We start from the raw sequence: 23,791 nt of genomic DNA on the forward strand, positions 1-23,791 counted from the left end.
TGATACTGTGGCCATGACGGAAATGCCCCAACAGCAGCACCCCACAAAGGTTCCCATGGCCAATCTGGAAGAGTCTGCTGTGTCACCCAGCATGCTGTCCGAATGGTTGTAAACACACCAGTCAAGGGCAAGCTTCTCGCCAAGAGGATTAACGTGCGTATTGAGTGGATTAAGCCCTCAAAGAGCCGGGCCAGCTTCCTGAAGTGCATGAGGGAAAAAGGCCAGGGAGACCAGGAGGCCAAAGAGAAAGGTACTTGGGTTCCACGGAGCCGCCAGCCTGCTCTTTCCAGGGAAGCATGCTTCGTGAGAACCCGTGGAAAGAAGCCTGAGCTGCGGGGAACCCGCTTCCTAGGAATCCAAGTGTAACATAAGTGTAAAAAAAAATGAAATAAAAAGAACATCTGAAGACTGTAAAACTGGTTCTCTTAATTGAACAGAAGGAGTGTGGTGTCCCCTCCCCCCAAGAAAAGATTTAAAGCAAACTTTAATTGTGCCCTGATTCACTGGGTGATGTCTTTATTCAAATTTGGTGGGTTTTTTTCCTTGCTGAAAGACGTGAGGGAGCTTATTATGTAACAGAACATACTCAATTGGTTAGGAAACTGCCAGATATTATTCATAAAGTATTTATAGTAGTTTGAAAATAGACCCTGTAAGTCACTAAGAAAAAAGAATTAAAAAAATGCATGAAAGGCTACCCGTTGGGTGTTAGAGTCAACGCTTCACCGCAGTGTTGGGGGGCAGAAGTCTCACCCAGAGAGCACTCCGCCCTCCAATCTGCCTCTTCCTGTCTCAGCAGTGTGTATTTATGATCGTTACTGTAAGCTTTTGTTAGGCACCTACTTTCCGCCCGTTTATGTATTTCCAAGGTGAGGATTAGAGAGAAGAGCCTGAAGCCATCTTGTCCACAAATGGAAAGTTTTTAATGGAAAAGAAACAAAACCCAAACGCTAGTGAAACAGAAGAGGTCTGTGAGCCAGGGCCCTCTGGGTTTGATCCTGGCTTCCTCACCTAGAAGGCAAGGGCGACGAAGATTACTCTTTTCTGCGAGGTTGCTTCCCTTGTGCTCTGTGATGCAGTGCCCGGGACGCTGATGGGCCCTTTGCACGACCACTGGGATCTCTCGGGAAAAATTCTGCCAGGTTATGGTCTGACTCTGAATAGAGCCTTAGGTTTTGATCTCTCTCAACTGTAACACTATCCAAAGTGTTGACTTAGAAACAAGGATATTCACTGCAATAGTGTCTATCACAGTGAGTGACTGTCATTACCCCAAACGAGTAATTTACAGAACAAATTACCATGTATCCACACGTACAAAGCAATGCCACAAAGATCTTTGATCATTTATTAGTATGAAAACATCACAGAATTTTTTTGACTAAAAACCAATGACAGTAATGATTCCTTTAAAATCACATATTTATGGGGGGGTCTGGGCGGGTCAGTCAGTTAAGCATCTGGCTTTGGCTCAGGTCAAGATCTCACGGTTCAGGCTCTGTGCTAACAGTGCAAAGCCCGCTTAGGATCCTGTGTCTCCCCTCTCCCCGTCTCTTCCCGCCCCCCCCCCCATTCACATGCTCTTACGTTCTCTCTCAAAAATAAATAAACATTTAAAACTAAATCAGTAAAATCACCTATTTAGGTATATGAGAGCACATCCATAGAAGACATTCTGGCTGATGGATCTTGAAACCCTAGTAAAATTGTCTGAGTGATGGAAGTAGGAGTGAGTTTAATGGTTATCTTTTTCATTGTCTGTATTCCCAGTTTTTCTACAATGAAGATCTATTACCTTATGTATTAAAATCCATAGGTTTTGGTGGCTCCCCTCAGCTCCAAGTGTCAGCCCCTCAGGTTGCAGAACAGGTCGTAGGCATGTGTGTGAAGTGTGTGGACCAGAGGAGCGTTAAGTGTCAGCTCTTACTCAGGCAGTCCCCGTCTATGGATCAGCGTGGCCACTGGCTACTTAGCCATTGGAACAGACCCTGGTAACATGGAGGGATTCCTGACCTGACTGCCTAGAATTTCCCACTGGTTCTCGCAAGCCAGAAATAGCTAGATAAGTAACTTGTAATGAATAAATGTGACTTAGAGTGGCTTAGTGGGAGGCTGAGCAGAGATACATCAAATTACCTAGGTCCCTATATATAGTCTTGGTATGTTCCCTGGAAGTTTTCACACCAGAGTTACTATTAATCACGAGGCTGTGTATACCCTCCAGGGATAGTTGGGTGTAAAGAACAGGGAGGAGAGGTTCATCACTGCTAAAATGGTACCAGGGTTAACGGTCAGACTGAGATTACCCTCACCCTGTCACAATTAGATTGTTGGGATCATGCTAATTCTCAGTCCCTGATGCTCAGATCTCAGTAGTTTGGTGGTCTTGCCAAGATTGCATCGTTGTCTCAGCATAAAATTGAAATAATCATTGTAACCATTCTTATTTATTTTTGTCTGATACGCTTCAAATTTGATGTGTGTGGCTTATGAAATATTCCAAATTATCTCTGTGTAGATTAATGATCAAACCCAAGCCTGCAGTCAATTATGTGCTTCCCGTTGGTGACCTACCTTTTGCAGGGAGTGGATTATAAGAGATGCTAACCGAGGAGGTATTTCAGTAAAGATTCTGACACTTGTATTTGATAGTTATTTTGTTAGAGATTCTCATCTCAACGTTTTGAACTTTCTTTGTACCGGGCTTGAGGCTAAGTGATCGTTATGCATATTTTATTTAAGGAATACTTCTTTAGTGCTAACAATGCCAGACACTGTTCCAGGTGATTTATGAACATTTAATCCTCATAATAACCTGTAGGTTTTGCCCATTTAAAGGTGAAGAAATGGAGGCACAGGGAGGTTAAGTGGTTGGTTCAAGACCATGTGATTAGTGGGGGATGGGGTTGGGACAGTGCCCCAGGCAAAGGGTCCCAAGGGCTGTGGTCTTCTTACCCCTTATATGAGGGTGCCAATGAATGTAATGGCCATTGTCCATTTCAAACAGATGTAAATACCCTTGTTGTTTTTACATCAATGTGAATTGATTACGTTACAATGAATGTAATGGCCACTGACCATTTCAAACAGAGGTAAATACCCTTGTTGCTTCTACCTCAATGTGAATCAGGGTACAAACCAAACATTCAAGAATGGACAAATAAAGCAAGCTCATTCAAGATGCTGTTCCCTCCCACAAACTCAACCCTACATTCTCACAAAAGCAAGAGAGGATTCATTTAAAACTTGAGAGGTCTGTGGAGACAAAGGACAATGAGGTCCCAGTTTGGAAGAGAAAGCAAAGCCCAGAAATGGATTCTGTTCACATCATCTCAGAGTAGGTGTAGGCAAAAGCTCGTCTCTCTTGTTCATTTCTCTTTCTCAACTCTTCGAACATTGAACCTTAAGAGCAGGTAACAGAGATAATCTCACTGCACGGTATCTGGGGTACAATAACACTTCAACCAATGTTGAATGAACAGAAGGAGACATTGGGAAAGAACATGATAACAAAAATGGCAGCCTGCTCATCCCCTGGAGCACATTCTGTCTGTGAGAGGTCATGAGGGTTGGGCGTCTTTATAAGGTTTTATGTAGCCTTTAGTGCTGTTCCGTCTTTGTTGGTGATCTGCCCCGCATTCCTCCAAGTGTTACATCTCCTTCACGCCAGAGTAGATGACGTGGGGGTCCTAGGAGAGATGCACAGGTGAAGGAAGAGAAGGAACACGGTGGAGGGAGACAAGATGGGGAACCTTCCAGGAGTCGAGCTTACCTTGTTCTCCAAAATTGTCCTTCTGGTGTTTTCTGTGGAGGAAAAAATATTACTGAGCTCTTGGGTTTCCACTTAGACCTCATTCCCAGACTTGATGCACCAGAGCACAGGATGGCTGTTCTTAATGTGTAGGTTTCCAGCTTCTTCCGCTCTGATGTAAACTCCATGCCTTAATGTTGTCCCCTCTGAAGTCCTTCTAAGACCACCCATGCTCTAAGCCCTCCACCAACCCTTGCTGAACAAAATCCTTCTTCTCTTTGACGCAACTTCTGTGGATTATTGACAATATTCTGTGAGGGCTCACTTTCCCGTCATCTCTCTATGTTCTTCAGATAACAACCACAGTGGTTCACGCTCCATAGAGAAGGAACCAGAAGACCCAGATAAGGGGGGTGGGGAGATCCTGAGTCACATCAGCTTGAGGGCATGGTGGCTGCTTCTTTCTCCCTTCACTGCAGGTGGGCAGTGTGGGACTGAATCTCCTCCCTGCCCTTGGTCACCCACCAACACCTGCAGGGAAACCAGCTGTGCTGCTGGTGGCCACTGGCTCCTACAGAAGTAGCTGGGAGCACAAAGCCCATGTTTGAAGACTGCAGCTTCAAGGGCACTGTGGCTGCAGCCTGAAGGACATGGCTCTGAACAGCTAAAGAACCACTGTCTCGATCCTTGCAAGGCTGCCCGTGGCAACGCACATTCTCTAGATTAGGATGATTTGTTCAGTAACACCTTCCATGTCACCTCCACATGGCAGGCCCTTTAAAAGAGGCTCTGCAATGACCCTCTTCAGCTGGGACAATTCCCCCTGGGCTTTAGCTACCATACTTCAGGGATCCTCACTCTTCAACCACGTGGATGGAGCTAGAGGGTATTATGCTAAGCGAAATTAGCAGTCAGAGAAAGACAACTATCATAGGACTTCACTCATGTGTGGAATTTAAGATACAGAACAGATGAACATAAGGAAAGAGAAGTAAAATAATATAAAAGCAGGAAGGGGAACAAAACATGAGACTCTTAAATACAGAGAACAAACTGAGGGTTGCTGGAAGGGTTGTGGCTGGGGGGATGGGCTAAACGGACAAGGGGCGTTAAGGAGGACACTTGTTGGGATGAGAACTGGGTGTTATGTATAAGGGAGGAATCTGGAATCTACTCCTGAAATCAGTATCACACTATATGCTGACTAATTTGGATATAAATTAAAAAATAAAGATATAAATAAGTATGTAAAGTCCCCAAAGAAAGATTGAAATTTGAGTAGTTGAGTACTTTCGTTAGTATTAATAATGAAATTTGACTTGTCGAAATGGATAATGGTCATATTATGCTCAACTTTAAAAAAAGAAAATAAAAAAATAAAAGATATTCTCACTCTTACCTGACTTGATTTTTGTATCCCAGATTCTCCCTAATTGTCTATTCTCAACTGACCATCTGTTTGTGTGTGTGTGTGTGTGTGTGTGTGTGTGTGTGTGTATGTGCGTGTGTGTGTGTGTGTGTTTTAATTCAGCTTCTCCACAAGAACCTTCCTGCAAATATCTCTTGCTCCCTCTTGGGTCTGCAGATTTCACATCAAGGGCAAGGATTGTATTAAAGCCTCCACTGCACATCCGGTCCCATTTTCTTGGGAAGATGCATCTGACAAGAACCACTCTGGAGTTTCTCACCTGAGTCTTCTGGTAGCTGGATGCTACAGACAAAGGAATAAACCACATCCCCATCTCCAGGGTCCACTGCAGGGAGAAGACAATGGTTCACAGGTGTCCGTGGACAAGGGTTCAAACTTCATATGTGCCTTCCCAGTCCCCTGCTCCGTGACTGTCCTCCCAACCCCAGCATGATTCTGAGGGTCGCTTCTTTATTGAGACTGGGCCTCTTGGAGGCAGGGCGTCCAGACCACCCCATGGTTTTCTCCACCTGCTTTCTTCCCTCCCAGCCGCAGCTCTGGAGCCCCTTCTAGTGGGGAGACTCACCATTGACATAATCTGGCTGCAGGTCCTCGATGGCTGGGGATGGGCTGGAGGGGGTGGACGCCTGAGAATTTGCACTGGGAACATCTCTGAGAGAAAGGAAACTCACTACATGACAGTTTCCAGGGAAAGAGCAAGAACAGAGAGGAGGCAGGCTGGGGAGAGACTGGGGAGAAGCCAGGAAGATACAGCACTTGGCTCTGGTGATTTGGTGGCCCTTTGTCTAGACTCTCAGGGGTGGTCTTTCAGGCGTCACTTCAGGGGGGCAGGCAGAGACAGGCCACATAATCACAATGTCCTTTCCTAACGACTGAGCCAACCAGGCACCCCCACAATGTACTTCTTTAATAAGATGGCCACCCTGATCTGGCAAAAATATTCTATTCCTCGTCTTTAGCTTTTTCAAAAGTTATAAGTAAGATAATGATATTGCCCCTGCTTTAATTTTTTTTCCCTATAAACTCTCCTTAGAACTTCATCTGTGTCTTTCTTATCAGTTTCTCTCTCTCTCTTTTGTTTATTGTACACATCTTATATTCTCCATGACACAATATGTCCCCTGTGGAAATAAATCTCATTTTATGCATACTTTCACACCTTTAAATATCTAACAAAAACTTGCTCATACATTGTAAGTACTCCATAAATAATCTTGGTTATGTGAATTATGAAATTCACTTAGAAATATCGAATCCTGGTGTGCCTGGGTGGCTCAGTTGGTTGAGTGTCTAACTCTTAGTTTTGGTTCAGGTCATGATCCCAGGGTTGTGTTGGGCTCCACGTTGAGCTTGGAGTATGCTTGAGATTCTGTTTCTCTCTCTCTCTCTCTCTCTCTCTCTCCCCCCTCTGCCCCTCCCCTATTCATGCTCACTCTCTCAAAATAAAAAAAATTAAACAAGAAATACCGAATCCTATGAAGATAACACCTAGAATTGTGGCCTGAGACAGCACCCTGATAGCAGAAATGTAGTGAATAGACACGGGTGAGTGTCACAGAGAGATACTGTGTAATTTGCGCAAGCAGAAGGAGCAGAAAGTATTTAAAATTGTGAATGAGGAAGGTCTCTGGAGTTCCCAGTTTCAATAGGAAAAGTTCTCACCTGAGTGCATTAGTGACAGAGTGTCTTCCTGAAAATCAGATGAAGGAACATTCATTTTAGAGGAGGAGGCTTTAGCTCTTAAAACTCTCACCCAACTTAATCACATGTTGTTACCGGCAGGATGTAGGACACAGAGTAGGGATCCAGTTATATTGTGTCCTGATAACTACTTGTTCCCTCCGACGTGGTCGGTTGGACAATCCATTCTTTTTTCCCCACTGATTTGACACACCACTTCAGACGGCAAACCCCACGGGCATGGGTCACTGTTTCTGGATTTTTTTATTGCTGTTTTGATTGTTGCAAAAATATATGTTAACTGCTGGTGACTTTACTGCTTTCCTTATTTGGACTTTGAGGGTTCTCACTTTTTAGATGTTCTGATATTAGCAACTCCAAGTCTAAAGCAGTGGTCTTGGGGTAAGGCTTGATGTTGACATTCACAGGACCCAATGGGCCCTCCTTTGCACCGTTTAGCTTTTCAGGGAGATGTAGAACAAGAAACATGGCGTCTCAGCATGGAAGTATGGGCTGTGTCACCAGAGGGAGTCTTTACAGTGTCAAGAAACTCTTTCCTGGTCCTTCACCTAAGAGCTGAGGGGACAAGTCCACATGGATGGGAGCAGGGACCACTACAAGGGACACAGTTAGTCTCAAGGGTTGCATTGCACTTGGGGATATGCCCACTGTGCCTCCCATCAAACATTTGTAATCCCACCCAGAGCCCTTCTGGTTTAAGTGCAGCTCAGCAAACATGAAAAACCTCGCCTGGTAATACAGCCAGCGCTCCAACTTTATCAGGATTTCAGGAGACAGTGTTGGAAGGCTAACCTAAGTGTATTCTCCAAAGAGAATGAGGAACTAATTTATTTTCTTCAAGGAAAGGAAGAATGACCTCAGGATTTTCTACCAAGCCAAACAGTCACTCAACCATAAGGCAAGGCACACATATCTTCAAACAGTATGAAATCAGGGTGTGTGATCCTAGCAACTCCTTACTGAATACATTATTTTAAGAATGGATTTAAAATGGACTTCTTAAGCACTTTTGAATATTAACAAAAGTCGATGAAATCTTGGCTTCCAAAGAAAACTTCAAAAATAGTCTATAAAGTGAGTATGATATCAACAATCTTAGATCTTAGTGGAGCAGATAATTCACAACAAAACCATGAAGAAACCTAGATGTGTCTATAACTTGTACATTTAAGGGAATTAAGTCTTAAGGTGCTGAGTGCATGGATAAATATATAAGACGGAGGAAAGCAAATACATTAAATATCTGATTTGTTCTAGAGAATAGCACCAACGGGAAAAATGCTGCAACTAAGAAAAGCAGAAATTTCAGATTTCGAAAACAAACTGGTAGATGAAATAAATGATTCTAGGGGCTTCACTTTGCAATCCAGAGGATGGATATGCTGTGCCATTCAAGAACGTGAACGAGAAAGAATGGAGGACGGGAAGCGAGAAGAATCACAGGGAAGCACAGGACTTCACTCAGTTCCAAGGAAGGAAATTTGGAAGCCTGGATAAAACGGGTACTTTTCTAGGAAAAGTCCCCAGAAGATAAAGGAAACGTGAACAGAATGTGGCTTCAGGATGGGGTGTGTTCTGCTGCATTAACAAGCAAGGCTCGACTTGTGGGGGATTTGCGTTTGCAAATTTCCCATTTGTGCTGCAGACCTGTCAGAAGTCTGCTGGTGGGGGAGTGTCTGTCACCACAGTCACTCAGGGACTGAGGCTGCCAGAGGCCACACCAGCCGAAGACACTGTCCACTCAGCAAGTGTGTGCCTGGTCACCGGCACACGGGAAGGAGAAGGGGCATCAGCATCTCACTCGTAAATACTTCTGACAGGAAACAACATGTACTGCTTCTGCGGACCTGTCTCTGGCCACATGGAACTTCAAGGAGACAGGGAAACACAGACTGTCCACATGCCCGGAAGTAAAGGAGGGCTGGGTGAACATTAGCAGCGTCTCTCACAAGATTGGTTACAAGAGCAGAAACAGAGAAAGTTCCAGAAGACCTGCTCCCCCAAAGCCCCACCGGGCGAAGGTTCCATAGGGGAGCACGTAGACTCTTTAAAAAAACAGATAATTAGACTGCTATGTAAACTATTCTAGAACATACAAAACATATAAAAAGTAGGACAACGTTGAGCTTCCTTTTGCAAAAATAGAATAACATGGAGTACAAAACCTGGAAAAGATCATGATAACGACAAAGCTGGCAAATGTCACACATTACCATCAAGGAAGAAAACTTCAAAAGAATGCTAGTTTTTCTTAAAAATGCACCATCAAAATTGGGGTTTTTATCAGGAATGCAAAGATGAGTCAACATTAAGTATTCTGGTATAATTTAATTAATTGATTTAATAGATGAAAGAGAAAGATTATATTATTATCTTCACAGGCACTAACAAGGTATTAGCAAAAATTAAAAGTTGTTTCTGAGAAGTAGTCTTGATAAAATAAGAAAACTGGAACTTCTCTAGAAGGAGTATTTGAATATAGTATATAGCAGAGAAATACTAGAAAAATTTCCCTCAAAAACAAGGGCTAGACAAGCGCATCCACGTAACATAACATTTCAGAGGCCCTTGGGCATATAATTAGATGTGAAAAATAAATTGCTTAAAAATTGGAAAAGAGAAAGTAAATGTTTTATTGCTTTGTAGATTGTTTCTATATTTAAAAAAAAACAATAGTATATTGGTGTATAACTTGAAAGAGTGGGAGAATTCAACACAGTGGATGAATTAGAAATTATTTTAGAAAAACAACCTCCCTCTTCATAGACATATGTTTATCAGTTAAAAACCATAGCGAAAGAAAAAACAATATCACAATTCCTTAGTCTTAGATGGTCTGTTTAAAAATATAACTTCCGCTGAACTTGAAAAAACTGAGCTACATTTTCACCATCTGGAAAAGGAATGACTGATGACTTTCCAAAATTTCTCTCACTCGGTGGTAGTTGATAGGTCTAAGGAACATTTTGTAGGAGCTTAAAAAGTTTATCTTGCGACTCTGTTGTCGTCTATGCTTGTCCTGTATCTTACAGATTAATAAATGACACCTCAGGATGCCTGGGTGGCTCACTCGATGAAGCGTCTGACTTCAGCTCAGGTCATGATATCACAGCTCGTGGGTTCAAGCCCCACCTTGAGCTCTGTGTTGACAGCTCAGAGCCTGGAGCCTGCTTCAGATTCTGTGTCTCCCTCTCTCTCTCTCTCAAAAATAAAATAAATACTTTTTAAAATTTTAAAGAAAAAAATGACACCGCTGGAGCTGGGGAAACTTGCAAGAGGAGAATTGTTCAGGTCAAGAGTCTCTATGTGCAGGCTTGAGGCTTTCTGACCAGGCCAGTGTGGACACTGGATCTTAGCTCTGCCCTCTACTGGATGTGAGCACCTCGCCCACTCAACTTCCCCAAGACTGTTAAACCTGGACCATGATGCACACTTCCAAATGATTTTTTTATAATGACACATAATATGTGTAAGCTCGTCATACGTAACAGATGCAATAGCTGGTCATTGGCAACGTGTTTTGGCTAGCAGTATGCTGGTAGGGATCAGTATGAGCTACCCCTTCGAGGAGTTTCCTAAATTCTTGGTCTTAAAAATAACGTTACAAAGATAATGCACGGTCGTGCTAACACGGCAGCGGCTTTATGGGAGTGTTGGTTATGGAAGGTGGGGTCTCGTGCTTCTAGGGATGGTGGAGGAAATGGAACTGGCCTTTTTTCTGAGAACTGGAGATATTGGACAAAATCCTGGCGGAAGTCTATGCACTGGTGTTGAAGAGGGGACAGGACAGGGAAGAGCCTCCCAGGCCAGGTCGGAGAGGGGAGACGCTCCAGGAGAGAGGCCTAGGTCTGGAACTGCTGGCCCCCCATGGCACTTGCTTCCGGAAGTCTGGTGGGAGGAAGGCAGGGACTGGCATCGTGGTGATTCGTGTGGAAATCTAAAAAACATGGCTGCGAGTTCTTTAACATTTAGAGCTGTCTTTGGAGTGGAGACTGTGCCCTCTCCCCTTGCATCTGGGCAAGTGTTAGGGACGGGACCTGATGAGACTGTGGTGGACGTGCGTGACACTGTGGTCTGAAATTAGTTGGAAAAAGACATTGCAGACTCACGACCACACTTGCTCCTGAAGCAGAAGCCACCATGTAAAACTGTGACGCGTAAAAAGAATTGATGAGATTTGGGGAGCTTCCTTCCCTCCTTCCTTCCTTCCTTCCTCCTTCTTCCTTTCCTCCCTCCCTCCCTTCCTCTCTCCCTCCCTTCCTCCCTTCCTTTCTTTTTTTCTTTTCCTTTCTCTCTCTCTCTCTTTCCTTCCTAATTTCTTAATTTCTCAATTCTCCTTTCCTGTCCAATCTCTATCAGTAATGGAAAAGTTCACAGCAATAAAGGACAATGAAAACAAACGGTAGATGACCAACCGGGTGTCTTGTGGAACCTGCAGTAAAACAGCAGAGCAGCACCAACACAAGCAGGGACACCCAGCAGCCCGAGAGCTCTGTCTGTGACATGTTCTTCTCTGTAGCTGCTGGTCCCTGAGGGAAGAGACCAACGCGTCAGCCTCAGAGGGTAAAGGCTGGAATCCCCATCAATACTATGCAGGAATGGTGGTCACGTAACGTTATCTAAGTGTAACGTGCACTTTCCAGGTTAGTGTGGAGAAAAAGAGGCGGCCAGGCACCGAGACCACCTTCTCCAACCTCCCACCACCTAGACCTCCACCTACCTTCCGAAACCCCAATATGGTACCAATGAAGATGGATGGGGCAGAGCCACTGGTCATAATGCTCCTGTATCCAGGGACCATCAACCCACCTGAGAGGCTGAGTGGCACCACCTCGCTGCGCTGGGCCCCGAGACCATTGTCGGCCTCGCAGGAGTAGTTTCCAGAATGTTCTGCGGTCAGAGACAGGTTGAAGGACGCTCCTCCTCCAGAGGGGGCTGAGCTGTTCCCCAGGGGGACGTCCTCGTGATAAAACCGGTACAGGAGGGGGGGAGAGCCCCTCTGGGCCTCGCAGCGAAGCTCTACCACGTCCCCCTCCACGGCCTGGGCCCTGGGTGCTGTGATGGATAGGATTGGGCGGGACGCTGGGACTGAGGGAGACAGGGAGCCGTGGACAGGGTTTGTGAGGACGTGGCGGACACAGACCCCCAGACTAGGACCTCAGCAACGGGCCTGGCCTCTCCGACCCTCAACAACGTCTTTAAGAATTTGGGAGAAAATCAATTCTGGGGAAGTATCTGGAGACACGGTCATGTGTAATTCTCAGCGTGTGTTTTTCTAATGCCAGTCCAGCCCCCTTTGTAATTCCCTTCTAGGAAAAGAAAGACATCCACAGTTTAACTTGCAAGGGTAACCCATCCTTCCATTGCTGTTGGTGTTGCACAGCACCGACCCCTGGACCCTCCAGCCCCTTCCTCGGGACCCCTAGGACTGTGGCCTTGGCTCTGGGGTTTCTGTCTGGGCTGAATCAGAGCGCAACTCACTTCTCACAAGGATACTCAGCACCTTGCTCTGGATGGGGCCATGGCCGTTGTCCGCTCTGCAGTAATAACGGCCAGCATCGCGCTCCTGCACGGCTGGGACCTCCAGCTCCCCCGACAGGGAACGCTGGGTCTTCTTCCCCACGCTGGTTCCTGTGGCCTCTCTGTGCCAGGAAAATGTGATGTTTCCTGTGCCTTCGGTCACCGAGCAGAGCAGGACCAGGTTCCTTCCTTCGATCACCTGGCCCCTGGGGGCCCGCATCTCTAAGCTTACGTTAGAGACAGGCACTCCTAGACGGACAGAAGATGGCAGGTGAGAACCTGACCGCGGAGGACTCTGGGACCAGGTGGCGCAAGAAGTGGGTGCACGGGCGTTGCCCCCGTAATCCACTGTAAGTACAGAAAGGTGGGGGATCTGCAGCGAGTGCCCTTGAAGAATGTGGATAAGACACTGCATGCCCCAACCCCAATCCCACCTAATTTCAGGGCGCCACTAAAGAACGTGTCATCTGCTCCACGAGACAGGAAGTATTTCTGGGGCGGGGGGGAGGAGTCGCTGTCGAGACCAATGCCTTGAGCACAGAGTGAGGGGGTCCCGGTAGCATCAGTCCTACCTTGGAAGAGACGCTGCTCCCACTAACAATATCTGTGACCATTCCTTCGTTATTCCCAATTTCAAGGCTCAACACGAATCACCACCCCTCCTCCGACTGCTTAGTTCACTCTGATTTCTGCTTTCTCTGATGCTTCGCTTAGCCGCCTTCACTGGAGCACCGTGGTGCCTTCTAATAAACCAGCTTGGGTTGAAAGCCAGCATGTGGGGCTGTAGACAGAGCCACTGTGGAGCATGTGCCCAGCCCACTGCTAAATGCAAAGGCACCCAGGGATCATTGAAGGCATGACTGAAGGACATTACTTTAATAAAGAAGAGAAAGATTATAAGGAGTGTTTAAAAGAGAAGAAGAAAAGCCCCAAATGGAGTATTTGTCCTTCACTGACGGCCAACTGAGACTTAATTATGGTTTCAGCCAATCCTAGGGATGTGACCTTCTAATGTTTTTTTTTTTAAGTTTCTGTATTTTGAGAGAGACAGAGAGAGTGCAAGCGAGGGGAGGGGCAGAGAAAGAGGGAGAATCCCAAGCAGGCTCCACACCATCAGTGCAGAGCCCATGGGGGCTCGAACTCACAAGACCGTGAGATCATGACCTGAGCCGAAATCAAGAGTCAGACGCTTAACCCGCCGAGGCCCCCAGGTGCCCTGGCAATGTGACCTTCTAAAAGTCAGTCTGAAATTCCTGGATCCACACGAGGTCATCTGCATGATAAAACGAAAACCGAAAACCAAAAAAACCCCTGCAGTTTCCTCCCCACAAAGATGTCCCGGACCTGAAACGATGCTTTTTAAATTTTCTCATCACTCCCTGGCCCCACCTCCTGCCTATAAAAACCTTCCGCTTTGCGCATCTCTGAGCATCTCTCCACAGGCTGGCCGGGGTCCAGCTGACTCACGAATGGCTTGATAAAGCCAATTCAGTCTTTGTATTTGCTCCATTGGATTCCGTTTTTCAACGGGGGCTTTGTCCGATTGTCATTTTTACAAAATGCCCATTTTCTAGCTCAGTTCCCACTTTCCAGAGGGACAGGAGCTGCACAAGCTCCCGAAAGACTAGGCGTCCGGAGAGGGGCTGAAGGACCCCTGTCCCCCGGTGCTCAGACCCACTGCCACTTACTCCGCACGTGAATCTGCGACTGGAGGCTCTGTTTTCTGACGCTGGGAGTCACTGTCTCTGCCTCGCACCAGTAGGACCCTGAGTCTCCACTCCACATGGCAGGGACCCTGAGCTCTGGGGAGCTGCTCCAGCCGGACCCCAGGGCTCTGCCATCTCTAAAGAAGCAAAATCGGAGCTGGGCATCTGACCTCTGTGGAGAAAGCTTGGTCTCACAGGTCAGCGTCACTGGGTTCCCCTCGATGGCCCGGAAGGGGCTGACTGTGAGCACAGGGCGCGGAAATAGCTCTGGAAAGAAGGGTCACAGTGAGGTCCAAGGTTCCTGCTGAAAAGCCACCCCAGCAAACAAGACATTCAGACCAGCCGTGTCACCCAACACATGGTCTCCCTTCCTGCTGTCGGAATACAAGACTCGGGTTCCCCTCTGGTCGGCGTGCGGGGGTGGGGGGTCAGGTGCCCCTCCCAGGACCTGCCCTGCTCTGTCTGCTACCCTCCCGTCCAGCCCCTGTCCCGCAGGAGGGAAGACTGTACCTTGAACTTCAATCCTTACACTTCTTGAGGTTTTTTCCTTTTGGAAAGGAAAGATAGGCCAAACAGGAGAAACAGCACAGTGATAAGTGCCACTGTCACTCAAAACTGCTCTTTGGATAGAACAGTTGGAGAGTTCGCTTGAAAACTGTAACTCTTCTCCGTCCTTGTAATATGACACCCTCTTGACTTTCCACCAGTCGTTTTTCTTCTGGCATGTCAGATCTATTCTGTCTCCTTCAAAGACGGCAGAGGGAGCCACGAGGGTCAGCCAGTCTGCAAGAGAAGGGGTGAGGGGGACGCAGATGTTGACCTGTCTCTTTGCTGTTGGGCAGCGAGAGGGTGTCCGTGTGGCCCCTTCCCCTTTCGGCAGGATGGAGGTTCCAACCCGCGCCTTAATTACTCGGGGCCGCCTCCTATGTTTGTCCCGAGGGGGTCTCTGAGTCAGCTTGGGCTGCTGTAGCAAAATACTACGCGTTGGGTGTCTTCTCGATGACAGACATTTCTTTCTCCCGGTTCGGGAGCCTAAAAGTCCAGGACCAAGGTGCCGGCGCAGCTGGGTTCTGGTGGGGTCCCTCTTCCAGGCTGTAGACTGCTGACTTCTTGTGTGTTTGCACGCGCAGCTCTCCGGCCGGCCTCTTTTTCTGAAGGCACTGATCCCATCACCAGGACCCCGCCTCCATGACCTCATGACCTCCCAAGGGCCCCACCCCCACATACCATCCGCTGGGGATTAGGGTTTCAACATGCGATTTGGGGGGTGGGGACTCAAACATTCAGCCCATTGCAGAGGTCTCAGCGTAAACTTCTTTTTCTACGTGGATGCGGGAGCGTCCTGCTGGTGCTTCTCCTGCCCGGCTGTCTATTGGTGATGTCACCCGGGGGACCATTGTCCTCAGGGGACACTTTGCTTTCCTGCCCCCTCTGCTTTTATCCAGCCTTTAAGGGCCCCCCCACCCCCGCACTGTGCTCTGAATTCACATTCTGCCCTGTCTTCTCGCCTTGCCGGAGGAAACCGCCAGGGGGCCCAGATCACGGGGGAGTCAACTGGCTGTTGGAATGGGATCCAGCGTCTCAATCCTCAGAAATTGCCCCCTTGAGCATTTTCCAGAAAATTTCCCCATCCCTTCAATGAGTAATAAGGTGGAGCTGACCTTTAATCCAAGGGTCAGCTCTTAGGTGACTGACTTTCACGAGAAAAAAAGTCATTGCCAAAAATAAGCGTCCCCTGGGGCCGTTTCTCCGTACCAGACCGCGTTCAGCGTCTGGGGCATTTGCATTATATTTTAGGGTTGTAGTTGAGGATTCCGACCTCCAGGTGAGAAACTAAGCTATATCTCAACACAAATCTTCTAACGCTGTTCAACTGTAGCAGGACTGGCAGAATCTGGAGGTGCAGTGGAAGGAGGCAGAATTCGGTCACGTAAGAGACGAAGCGTCTCCTGAAACGCGGAACCAGAACCCGAGCCCTTTCACAGGAGTTGGATGAAATTTGGACGACGTGTGACTGGCTGTCCATGCGGAGAACCAGATTTACCTGTTGGGCACTGGGGGACAATCTGGGTTATAAGACGTGGAGTTAGAAGGGCAGACGAGGTGGGTTGCGGAAACTATTATATTAATTGGAGATGTTTGCCTTCCTGCAGTGACAGGGACCGGATCCCCCGGGGACTCGGCTGTGGGACTTATAATCAAGCTGATTCTTAAACCACGGGTACAGACTTCATCCAGAAACGGGAAGAATTCCCCGGGGAGAATGCTGTCGGGGGAAGACAGACGAGAGTCTGTCATCCCAGGACGGTTTCTTGGGGCCCCGAGAGCCCCTTCCACCGGTGGTGGCCCCGGCCGGAGAAGCATGATGGCACAGGACCGTCCGACCACGCAGACGCTCTTAGCCAGAGCTGTGAGGACCTTCAGCCGGAACTTGTGGAGGAGCCGGGGTCCCAGGGCCTGGAGAACCATCCTCCCACATGGGCCCGTGTCCAGCCTGCACATTTCCACACGCCTCCCTCCCTGCGGGCTGTGGCCACACGGCGCACGTGGGCCTGGGCAGGCCGGGCACACCCTCCTCACCCAGCCAAGCAGAGCAGCCACGGGGCAGGCTGTCCCAGGGGAACAGTGACACCGGAACGTCTCTGAGGCCTCTCCTTGTCCTACTCTGCAGGACCTCGTGGCACCCGGACCCCGAGAACAACAAGCCAGAGGTGACTCACCTGATTTTCCATCGACTGGAGCTGTGGGGACATCAGAAACCTGAGGTTAGCCCCGAGCGTTTGCCCCCACAATTTAGAAATCTATTATCACTAGGTTAGAGTGCCCCCAAAGTTCCCATCACTCCCTTTTCTGTCCTGTACTCCATTATCACCAACAATCCCACCCCCCCAACATCAACTGGCCCCCCCGCTCATGTCACATCCACAAGGCAGGTGCAAACCCATCCCTGGACCGAAGGGACCACCCGAGGCACGTCCCAGGGATGGACGCTGGGTATCCAGCCACTCTCTCCTTTTCCTTGTCCTTCCCCCGTCCCCGTCGACCACCTCCACACCCGGTGTGTCGACTACACCATGACACGGCATCCCGAGTCACCAAGAGTCCATAGGGAAACACGCCTAGTCAGAGTGAGTAGTGTGAGCCCTGAAAGGCGGGGGTTTTCTGTTGTGTAAAGCCTGACCTTGTGCCTGACTTAAGCTTTGATGCTAAGGCACCCATTTCAAAGACAGTGACGGCCACAAGCTGCAGGCCAAGAGCCGGTCCCCTCCCCCCACTCTGAGGCTCTTCTGTTCTTGGGGGCTCGGTTGATTTCCGTAACTGACCATGTGGGCCACTTGGTTTATTGTCTTCTCATGCTTCAAATTCCCACTCATTTGTTTTAATTCTCCAACAAAGAGTGAGCCTCCACCCCAGGACGAGCAGAACCCCGGACCCAGGCTCTGTCTCTCCCCTCCACCTCGCTGTGCGGTCCCGGGGTGCCGTGGAACTGCCCGGCCCTGGAAGTAACAAACCTGTCGTTTTTCAAAGCTTCCTGACCATTTATGCCGAAGGGCATCTTGCCTTCTTAATAAGACCCACGAGGGCTGGACCGGCCATAACCTTGCTTACCGACAGGCGGAGAGCAGCACAGTTTTGAAAGCCAAACCCACCTTGAGCAGATTCCCTTTCCCTGGCCACGTTTTATGTGAGAGTCCTTTTACTCAATAACAAATGTTAGTGCCTCCTGAATGTGGAGAAAGGACTCTTGTTTTCCTGGTAGCAGACGGCTAACGGAGGGGCCTCAGCAAAGAGTGTCCACGCGTCTCTGAACCCAGTCTTGGAGAGATGTGTGTGAGTAGTTCTCAGGGAGGAGTAGTAAATGTTGAAATTATGAAAACTGGATTCATGAGAACATATCCCTAATTACTAATTATCTAAGATCATAAGCCTTGAACACTAAGGGCGAGGATGCGTTACCGTCTGACTTTCCCCTCGGACTCTGCTATCTAAGCTGCAAGCAGAGACCTGAGCATTTCCACTGATCCCCGGGCTCTGATAAACCCTTAGGGCGTCCAGGGGCCGGAGACCCCGTCAGCTGCCACCTCAGTCCTGATGCACATTATGGGACTCACCAAAGATGACCAGCAGTGACCACAGCAGCATGAGGACCTGGGTCAGCTATCCGAGAAGAGACGTCCCTTTGGCCACCCGCTGGAGTCTGTGTGCAGGGAATGGAAACGGCTTTTCAAAGTAAGTTGTATACAATTAGCAAAAAAAGGAAGTAGAAGGGCTTGTCGGTGTCTGGCCGCTGTCTTCTTTCCTATAGGCGCTGAGACAATGCAGATGGTCCCTCTAGATGCAAAGAAACTCCTCCTCCTGATGCTGATGACTGTTACACTCAACTTCTGTCTGCTGGTGCCTTGGACATGGCTGTAAGGGCTTTATGCTCACAGAGTTATTTGGTGCCCTGAGCAAGCTTCTGAAGTGCACACTATGCCAGTTACATGACTGGGGAAACTGAGGCCCCAGAGAAGGCAAGCAATTGACCAAGATCAGCATGGCCACTTTCCAGCAGCGACAGCTGGGAGTCAAACTCAGGAGGGCCCATTCCACAGTCTGGCTCTCAAACGCTGTCACATCTTACTGTGACACCATGCTTCTCAATGATCCTCAGGATAGTAGGGCCATTTCTGCAGCCACGCGGGGTTCTCGGGCGAAGATTTTTTCAGCCTTCCGGAACGGGATGTTGCTAAGATTCAAACCGCTTGTCCTGGTATCATTGAAAACGTTGTCTTCTTCCCTATTTCTAATCCATACTGCTCCCGATGCAGCCACACCCTCCAGGGCACGCATCCCCAAAGCCGGTTGTCACTCCCGTTCTCATCAGAGGTGGTCCCCACAGGTGTTGTGTGTAACAGTCCCCTCGGGCAGGCTGGACAGGCAGGTGTACGTTGCCTTTTTGGACTATATGTAGCCTGAAACTTTAAATCACAAAATCATAGCTGTTTGTAACCTGTGGGCTGACTGAGAGTGAAGCGATCATAGGCTCAACGTCCTCTGTTCAGGTGAATATTCACCATTGTCACTCACCATAAACGTCATCTGTTCAGGTGAATACTCAACATTATCACTCACCACAAACATAGTTTCCCTTTGGGACACGTTGGTGTCGTATGTGATGTCATACATCGTATCATCAAAGCTTTGCTTATAGCAGTGGAAAAAAAGTGCTGAAAACGCCCAAAAAGGCAGGTAAAAAAAATAAATTATATGTCCGTGTACTACCGAGCAGCCACTAAAATCATTTTGTACAATATTGAATAGCAATAAAAGTCGTTCGTGATATACTGTTAAGGAAAAAGGGCTGCTGAATGCGATTTACTTGTACATTATCATCCCCTCATTTGTCCAATAAAAATGTGTGGGACAATAAACACCAAAAGTTGGTATAATCATATTTGAATAATGTAATTAAAGGTGGCTTTTATCCTCCACATTTTGCTTATCAGTGTGTTCTAGTATTCTTATATAATATATAGATTATAATTTATATTCTAATATATAGAATGTAATTAGAATATAATATGGAATATAAGATAGATTATATGTTATTATATATTATTATTTAGTATATAGAACATATAGAATATTATATATGGAATATTATGATATATAATATATTACTATAGATTCTATATATTTACAGAACATAATTCATAGAATAATATATATTCTATGTTCTATATAATAAATATTCTAGTATATATATATAAAACATTATATGTTCTAGTCTTCTATATATCTAGTGTTCTAGTATTCTTATATAATATATATAAGCATATGTTTATTTTACGTTATGCATTAGTGGTATATTAATACATATTATAATTATGTAATGTGTAATTCCAATATATATCATTTATTTTAGATAATATACATTAAAATAAATGTTATATGTTATAATATATAATAAAGCAAGTAAACACTATATAGTTAATATATATCATCTAAAATAAATATTACATATTAATATATAATATACATTATATAAAGTAAACATATGCTGTTTACGTATTTCTAAAAAATTCGTAAAAAATAAGGCCCAGTGTTTTTGGCCTCTCTCGCCTCAAAGTGTATCAAGCAATGCTACTTTAGCTTTCTGCAGGGCCAATGGTCCATTTGTATTTGGAAGAAGGTGTTTCTCTCCCTGGGACAGAGCCGCTCACCGAGCTGCTCGTCCAGCCCTTGCCTGTGGAAGGGCTTCTAGACGGTCTGTGGCTCCTCCTTGTCCTGCCCAGTCAGGACGGCACAGGATTCTGAAGGACGACAGTGAATTAAGGAAGAAAATACAGAAAAAGGTGTCTGCAAAAGGTGGAGGAAGAGCTGGTGATAGGTATTGGTTTTTCAGACTTCTGAGCCGATTTTTCAAAATATTTGCGATTCCATTCTGTCCTGTATGGGAATGGGGCCTCTGGAGTTGAGAATTAGTTCTTTTCCACGGCATTTTCAAACGGGAGGGGGTGTGGTTTGTGTGCCAGTGAGTGATGCAGGGGAGAGAAATATGCCTTGTCACAGTGAAGTAGGGGGGCCCTTGGGGTGGCAGCAAGTCCTTAAGATGATAGGCCTCTGGGTGCTCTCACAGCTGACAGATGGCAGACATTTGCATATGGGCGGCCATGACCTAGAGGCACATCTACACTCAGATGCAAACTAGGGGCCGCAGCCAGAGGTGAGAAGCTCAGTGGTTCATTGGAGAACAAAGTAAATTCATGTTCAAGGTTACAGTGGAGGAAGTGAAACTGGGTGGGAGGCGTGGGGGGGAGGGGGACATCGGCCAAAAGGAGAGATAGAAAGATCCTTGTGCGAGGATATTTGGCCACTGGCAAGATGGAGTCACAGGTGCCACAGGGAGGCAGAGTTCTATAAAGACTCGAAATCCTCTCGGATAGACCAGGTAGACTCTTGGCTTGGAGATTCTGAGGGTTGCAGCATACACAAGGGTTCTCTGTCAGACGCAGAGCAACAGTGTCCCTGTCAACTCTGTCCAGTGTCTTGGAAGGGACGTCAGGTACAATGCCAAGGCGGGTGTGTAGGGATTGAGACAGAGACAGAGTCTTCATGAAATACAACTCAGAACAAAATAAATACCATCTCCCATTTGAGGAAGTTACTAGGATAGTCACAATAAGAAAATGAAGCTGGATAACTTCAGAGGTCTCTGTTGTATTTGGTTGACCTTGGGGCCACAAGGCCGCGATGACCGAATGAAATGTCACCACGTATGCGATCTCTTATCACAGGAATTGTTGTACACATGGTGGGAGACATGGTCATAACTCACAGCCATCATCATCATGTGGTAGGAGTTATGGTAGTCGTTTCAACCATCACTATAATCATCTTGAACAACATGGCGTCTTCGTTGGATGGGGTTTGACTTAGAAATATTATATCCAGGGTAAGAGATATATTCTTTTGGGGGTGCTAATGTTTGTTGCAGCAGAGCTGGCTGGTGGGGATCTAGACGGTGTCTGTATAGACATTCTCCAGACATTAGGCAGACCCTTCTGCCCAGAAGAGTCTCTACAATGCAATTCATTAGTTCCTAGAATTCTGTTGGGCCCTCCATAGTCCAGAGAGCATGGCAGGGGATTCAGACCCACAATGCCTGGAAACTGCTGTCCGTTACCTTCCTGGCAGATTAGAAGGTGAAGATGTCCCAGAGACCCAGTTTCTCCCAGAATTACCCACGTGTCTTCTCCAGGCAATCTCAGTCACCCACGTGTCTCCTCCAGGCAATCTGAGAAGGACAGGGTAAGTCTCCGTTCAGGTAGTGATTGTTTTGGGAGACTGGACTTTTCAGAGCTCAAACTTTTCTTCTTCATGAGGAAGATCATCTTCTTCAGGGTCAATAGAAGCTATTATAAACCCCTTTTGAATGAGGCTATGCCATTCCCATGATGGGGAGTAGAGGCAAGCCCAATCTTGGTGTCTGAGAGGAGACAGAGGCACAGGGAGACTCAGCGAGGCTGTTGGTAGATGTCTGAGCAGCAGGGAGCAGACCTTCCTCGGTGTGTGAAAATCCCTCCTGCTTGGTGGCCTGGGTTTGCTTGGGGTGGGGGAGGGGTGGCAGGTGTGGAGGGGCCCCTGGGGATCAAAGACAATTCAATCTGAAGCTTTTATTTTCTGTTTTAATTGCCTATGTGTGGGCTTTCCAGAAGGTGGATGGTTGTCACTTGTCACTTTCCAGGCAGAAAGACCAACAACCAAGGGGAACTCTGGACCACAGGGGACCCCCTTGGGACATTGAATACACTGACCCTTTGATTGTACTTCCGGCTTTTGGTCCTGATTTCCTGCCAAGGGATTTGTTCATCTCACGTGCCCTGCTAACAGCTCCTTCTCACCAGGAGATGATGATTGACCAGTCCAAGGAAGTGTGCATTCACTCACTCATTCATTCCATGATGGATAAATATTACATAATTTTTTAAATGCATCATTAAACAGGTAAAAGAAAAGGGAAATTCCTCCATTACAGATAAGAAGATAAAGAGGAAGTGAAAACAGAGTATTACACATGTAAATTGACATTTCTGGTGCCGTGAGGAGAAAATATTACATGAGATGATTTTTATGAACTTAGCATTTCATCCAGGAGGAACCAGGAGACAAAATCATGGGCCTGTGAAAGACAGAAGCTTGAAACTAAAACACATAAAATCTGGGCCATCAGAAGGCTTTCCTCTTAATAAAAGAGTGGTTTGGTGGGGAAAAATTTCACCCACCAGCACAGAGATGACAGTAACCTGGTCTTTCTATGAGCTCTGGGGGAAAATAGACTTTCCCCTGAAATATCAAAACCCCAAGACGAGGCTACTCCTGTGGGTGCTCTGGGAAGCTTCACAGGAAGAATTATCATGAAAAGTGGTCTCGGGCCACTGACACCCGCAGGGCTTGGAGGAAGCACATACAAAATGGCTTTTGAGGGACAGAGTGAGAAGCCCCGGCCACATGAGACTCCTATAATGCACAGGAAGTGTCTCAATCTGCAGTCACAACACCCACCAAGTTACAATGACCAAGATTCAGGAAATGTGACAAATGCAGGCTTAACTACATAAAACTTCAGGCAGAAGAATAACCTAAGAATTACAATAAAGTAAATGTATTTATACTATTTCAAGTTTGTTAAAATAATAAAGTAGGGCACTCATAGAGTAAAATGCCATAAATAATAAAAAGCGAAATTTGAGATGGAATAATAATAATAATTTATTTTTTTTGAGTGTTTAATGTGTGCCGTGTACAGCTTGAAGCATTTTAACCAAATGGTTTTACATAATTAGCAAGGCAGCATGATGTATCAGATATGATTGCTATTCCAGTTTTAAGCATGAAGAGAGTTTATTTTTATTTATATTTTTTAATGTTTATTTTTAAGAGAGAGAGAGAGAGAGTGTGAACAGGGGAGGGGCAGAGAGAGGGGGAGACATAGAATCCCAAGCAAGCTCTAGGCTCTGAGCTGACAGCACAGAACCCGATGTGAGGCATCGCTGACATTCAACACCCAGCGCTCATCCCAACAAGTGCCCTACTCAGTGCCCATCCCCCATCTAGCCCATCCCCTGCCCTCTTCCCTCCAGAACCCTCACTTCGTTCTGGATCGTTGAGATTAGCACTAGGCAGAAGCAGTAGAAAGGA

At 46.8% G+C, this 23,791-nt stretch overlaps 1 protein-coding gene across 4 annotated transcripts in view; it reads right to left on the reverse strand.

Moving 5' to 3' along the window:
- The window catches only part of LOC109260395 (Fc receptor-like protein 2), a 43,252-nt gene extending 24,718 nt beyond the window's left edge, over window positions 1–18,534 (reverse strand). The window contains exons 1-12 of one of the 4 annotated variants that reach the window (XM_019438558.2): window positions 18,220–18,490; window positions 16,828–16,848; window positions 14,618–14,890; window positions 14,090–14,374; window positions 12,363–12,650; window positions 11,691–11,969; window positions 11,297–11,410; window positions 6,843–6,870; window positions 5,746–5,831; window positions 5,440–5,505; window positions 3,773–3,804; window positions 2,717–3,689 (exon numbers count right to left, since the gene is read on the reverse strand). In XM_019438558.2, the coding sequence (XP_019294103.2) occupies window positions 3,651–3,689; window positions 3,773–3,804; window positions 5,440–5,505; window positions 5,746–5,831; window positions 6,843–6,870; window positions 11,297–11,410; window positions 11,691–11,969; window positions 12,363–12,650; window positions 14,090–14,374; window positions 14,618–14,890; window positions 16,828–16,848; window positions 18,220–18,250 (1,542 nt within the window). In that variant the 5' untranslated portion in view covers window positions 18,251–18,490 and the 3' untranslated portion in view covers window positions 2,717–3,650. Of the gene's footprint in view, window positions 1–2,716; window positions 3,690–3,772; window positions 3,805–5,439; window positions 5,506–5,745; window positions 5,832–6,842; window positions 6,871–9,499; window positions 10,819–11,296; window positions 11,411–11,690; window positions 11,970–12,362; window positions 12,651–14,089; window positions 14,375–14,617; window positions 14,891–16,827; window positions 16,849–18,219 lie in introns of those variants that run through there. The other 3 variants (XM_019438560.2, XM_019438561.2, XM_053908866.1) reach the window with 3 other exon arrangements.
- Between the last annotated feature and the right edge of the window lie 5,257 nt (window positions 18,535–23,791).

This window comes from Panthera pardus, unplaced genomic scaffold (genome assembly GCF_024362965.1).
Source record: "Panthera pardus isolate Hobbes unplaced genomic scaffold, ASM2436296v1 HiC_scaffold_21, whole genome shotgun sequence".
NCBI lineage: Eukaryota > Metazoa > Chordata > Mammalia > Carnivora > Felidae > Panthera > Panthera pardus.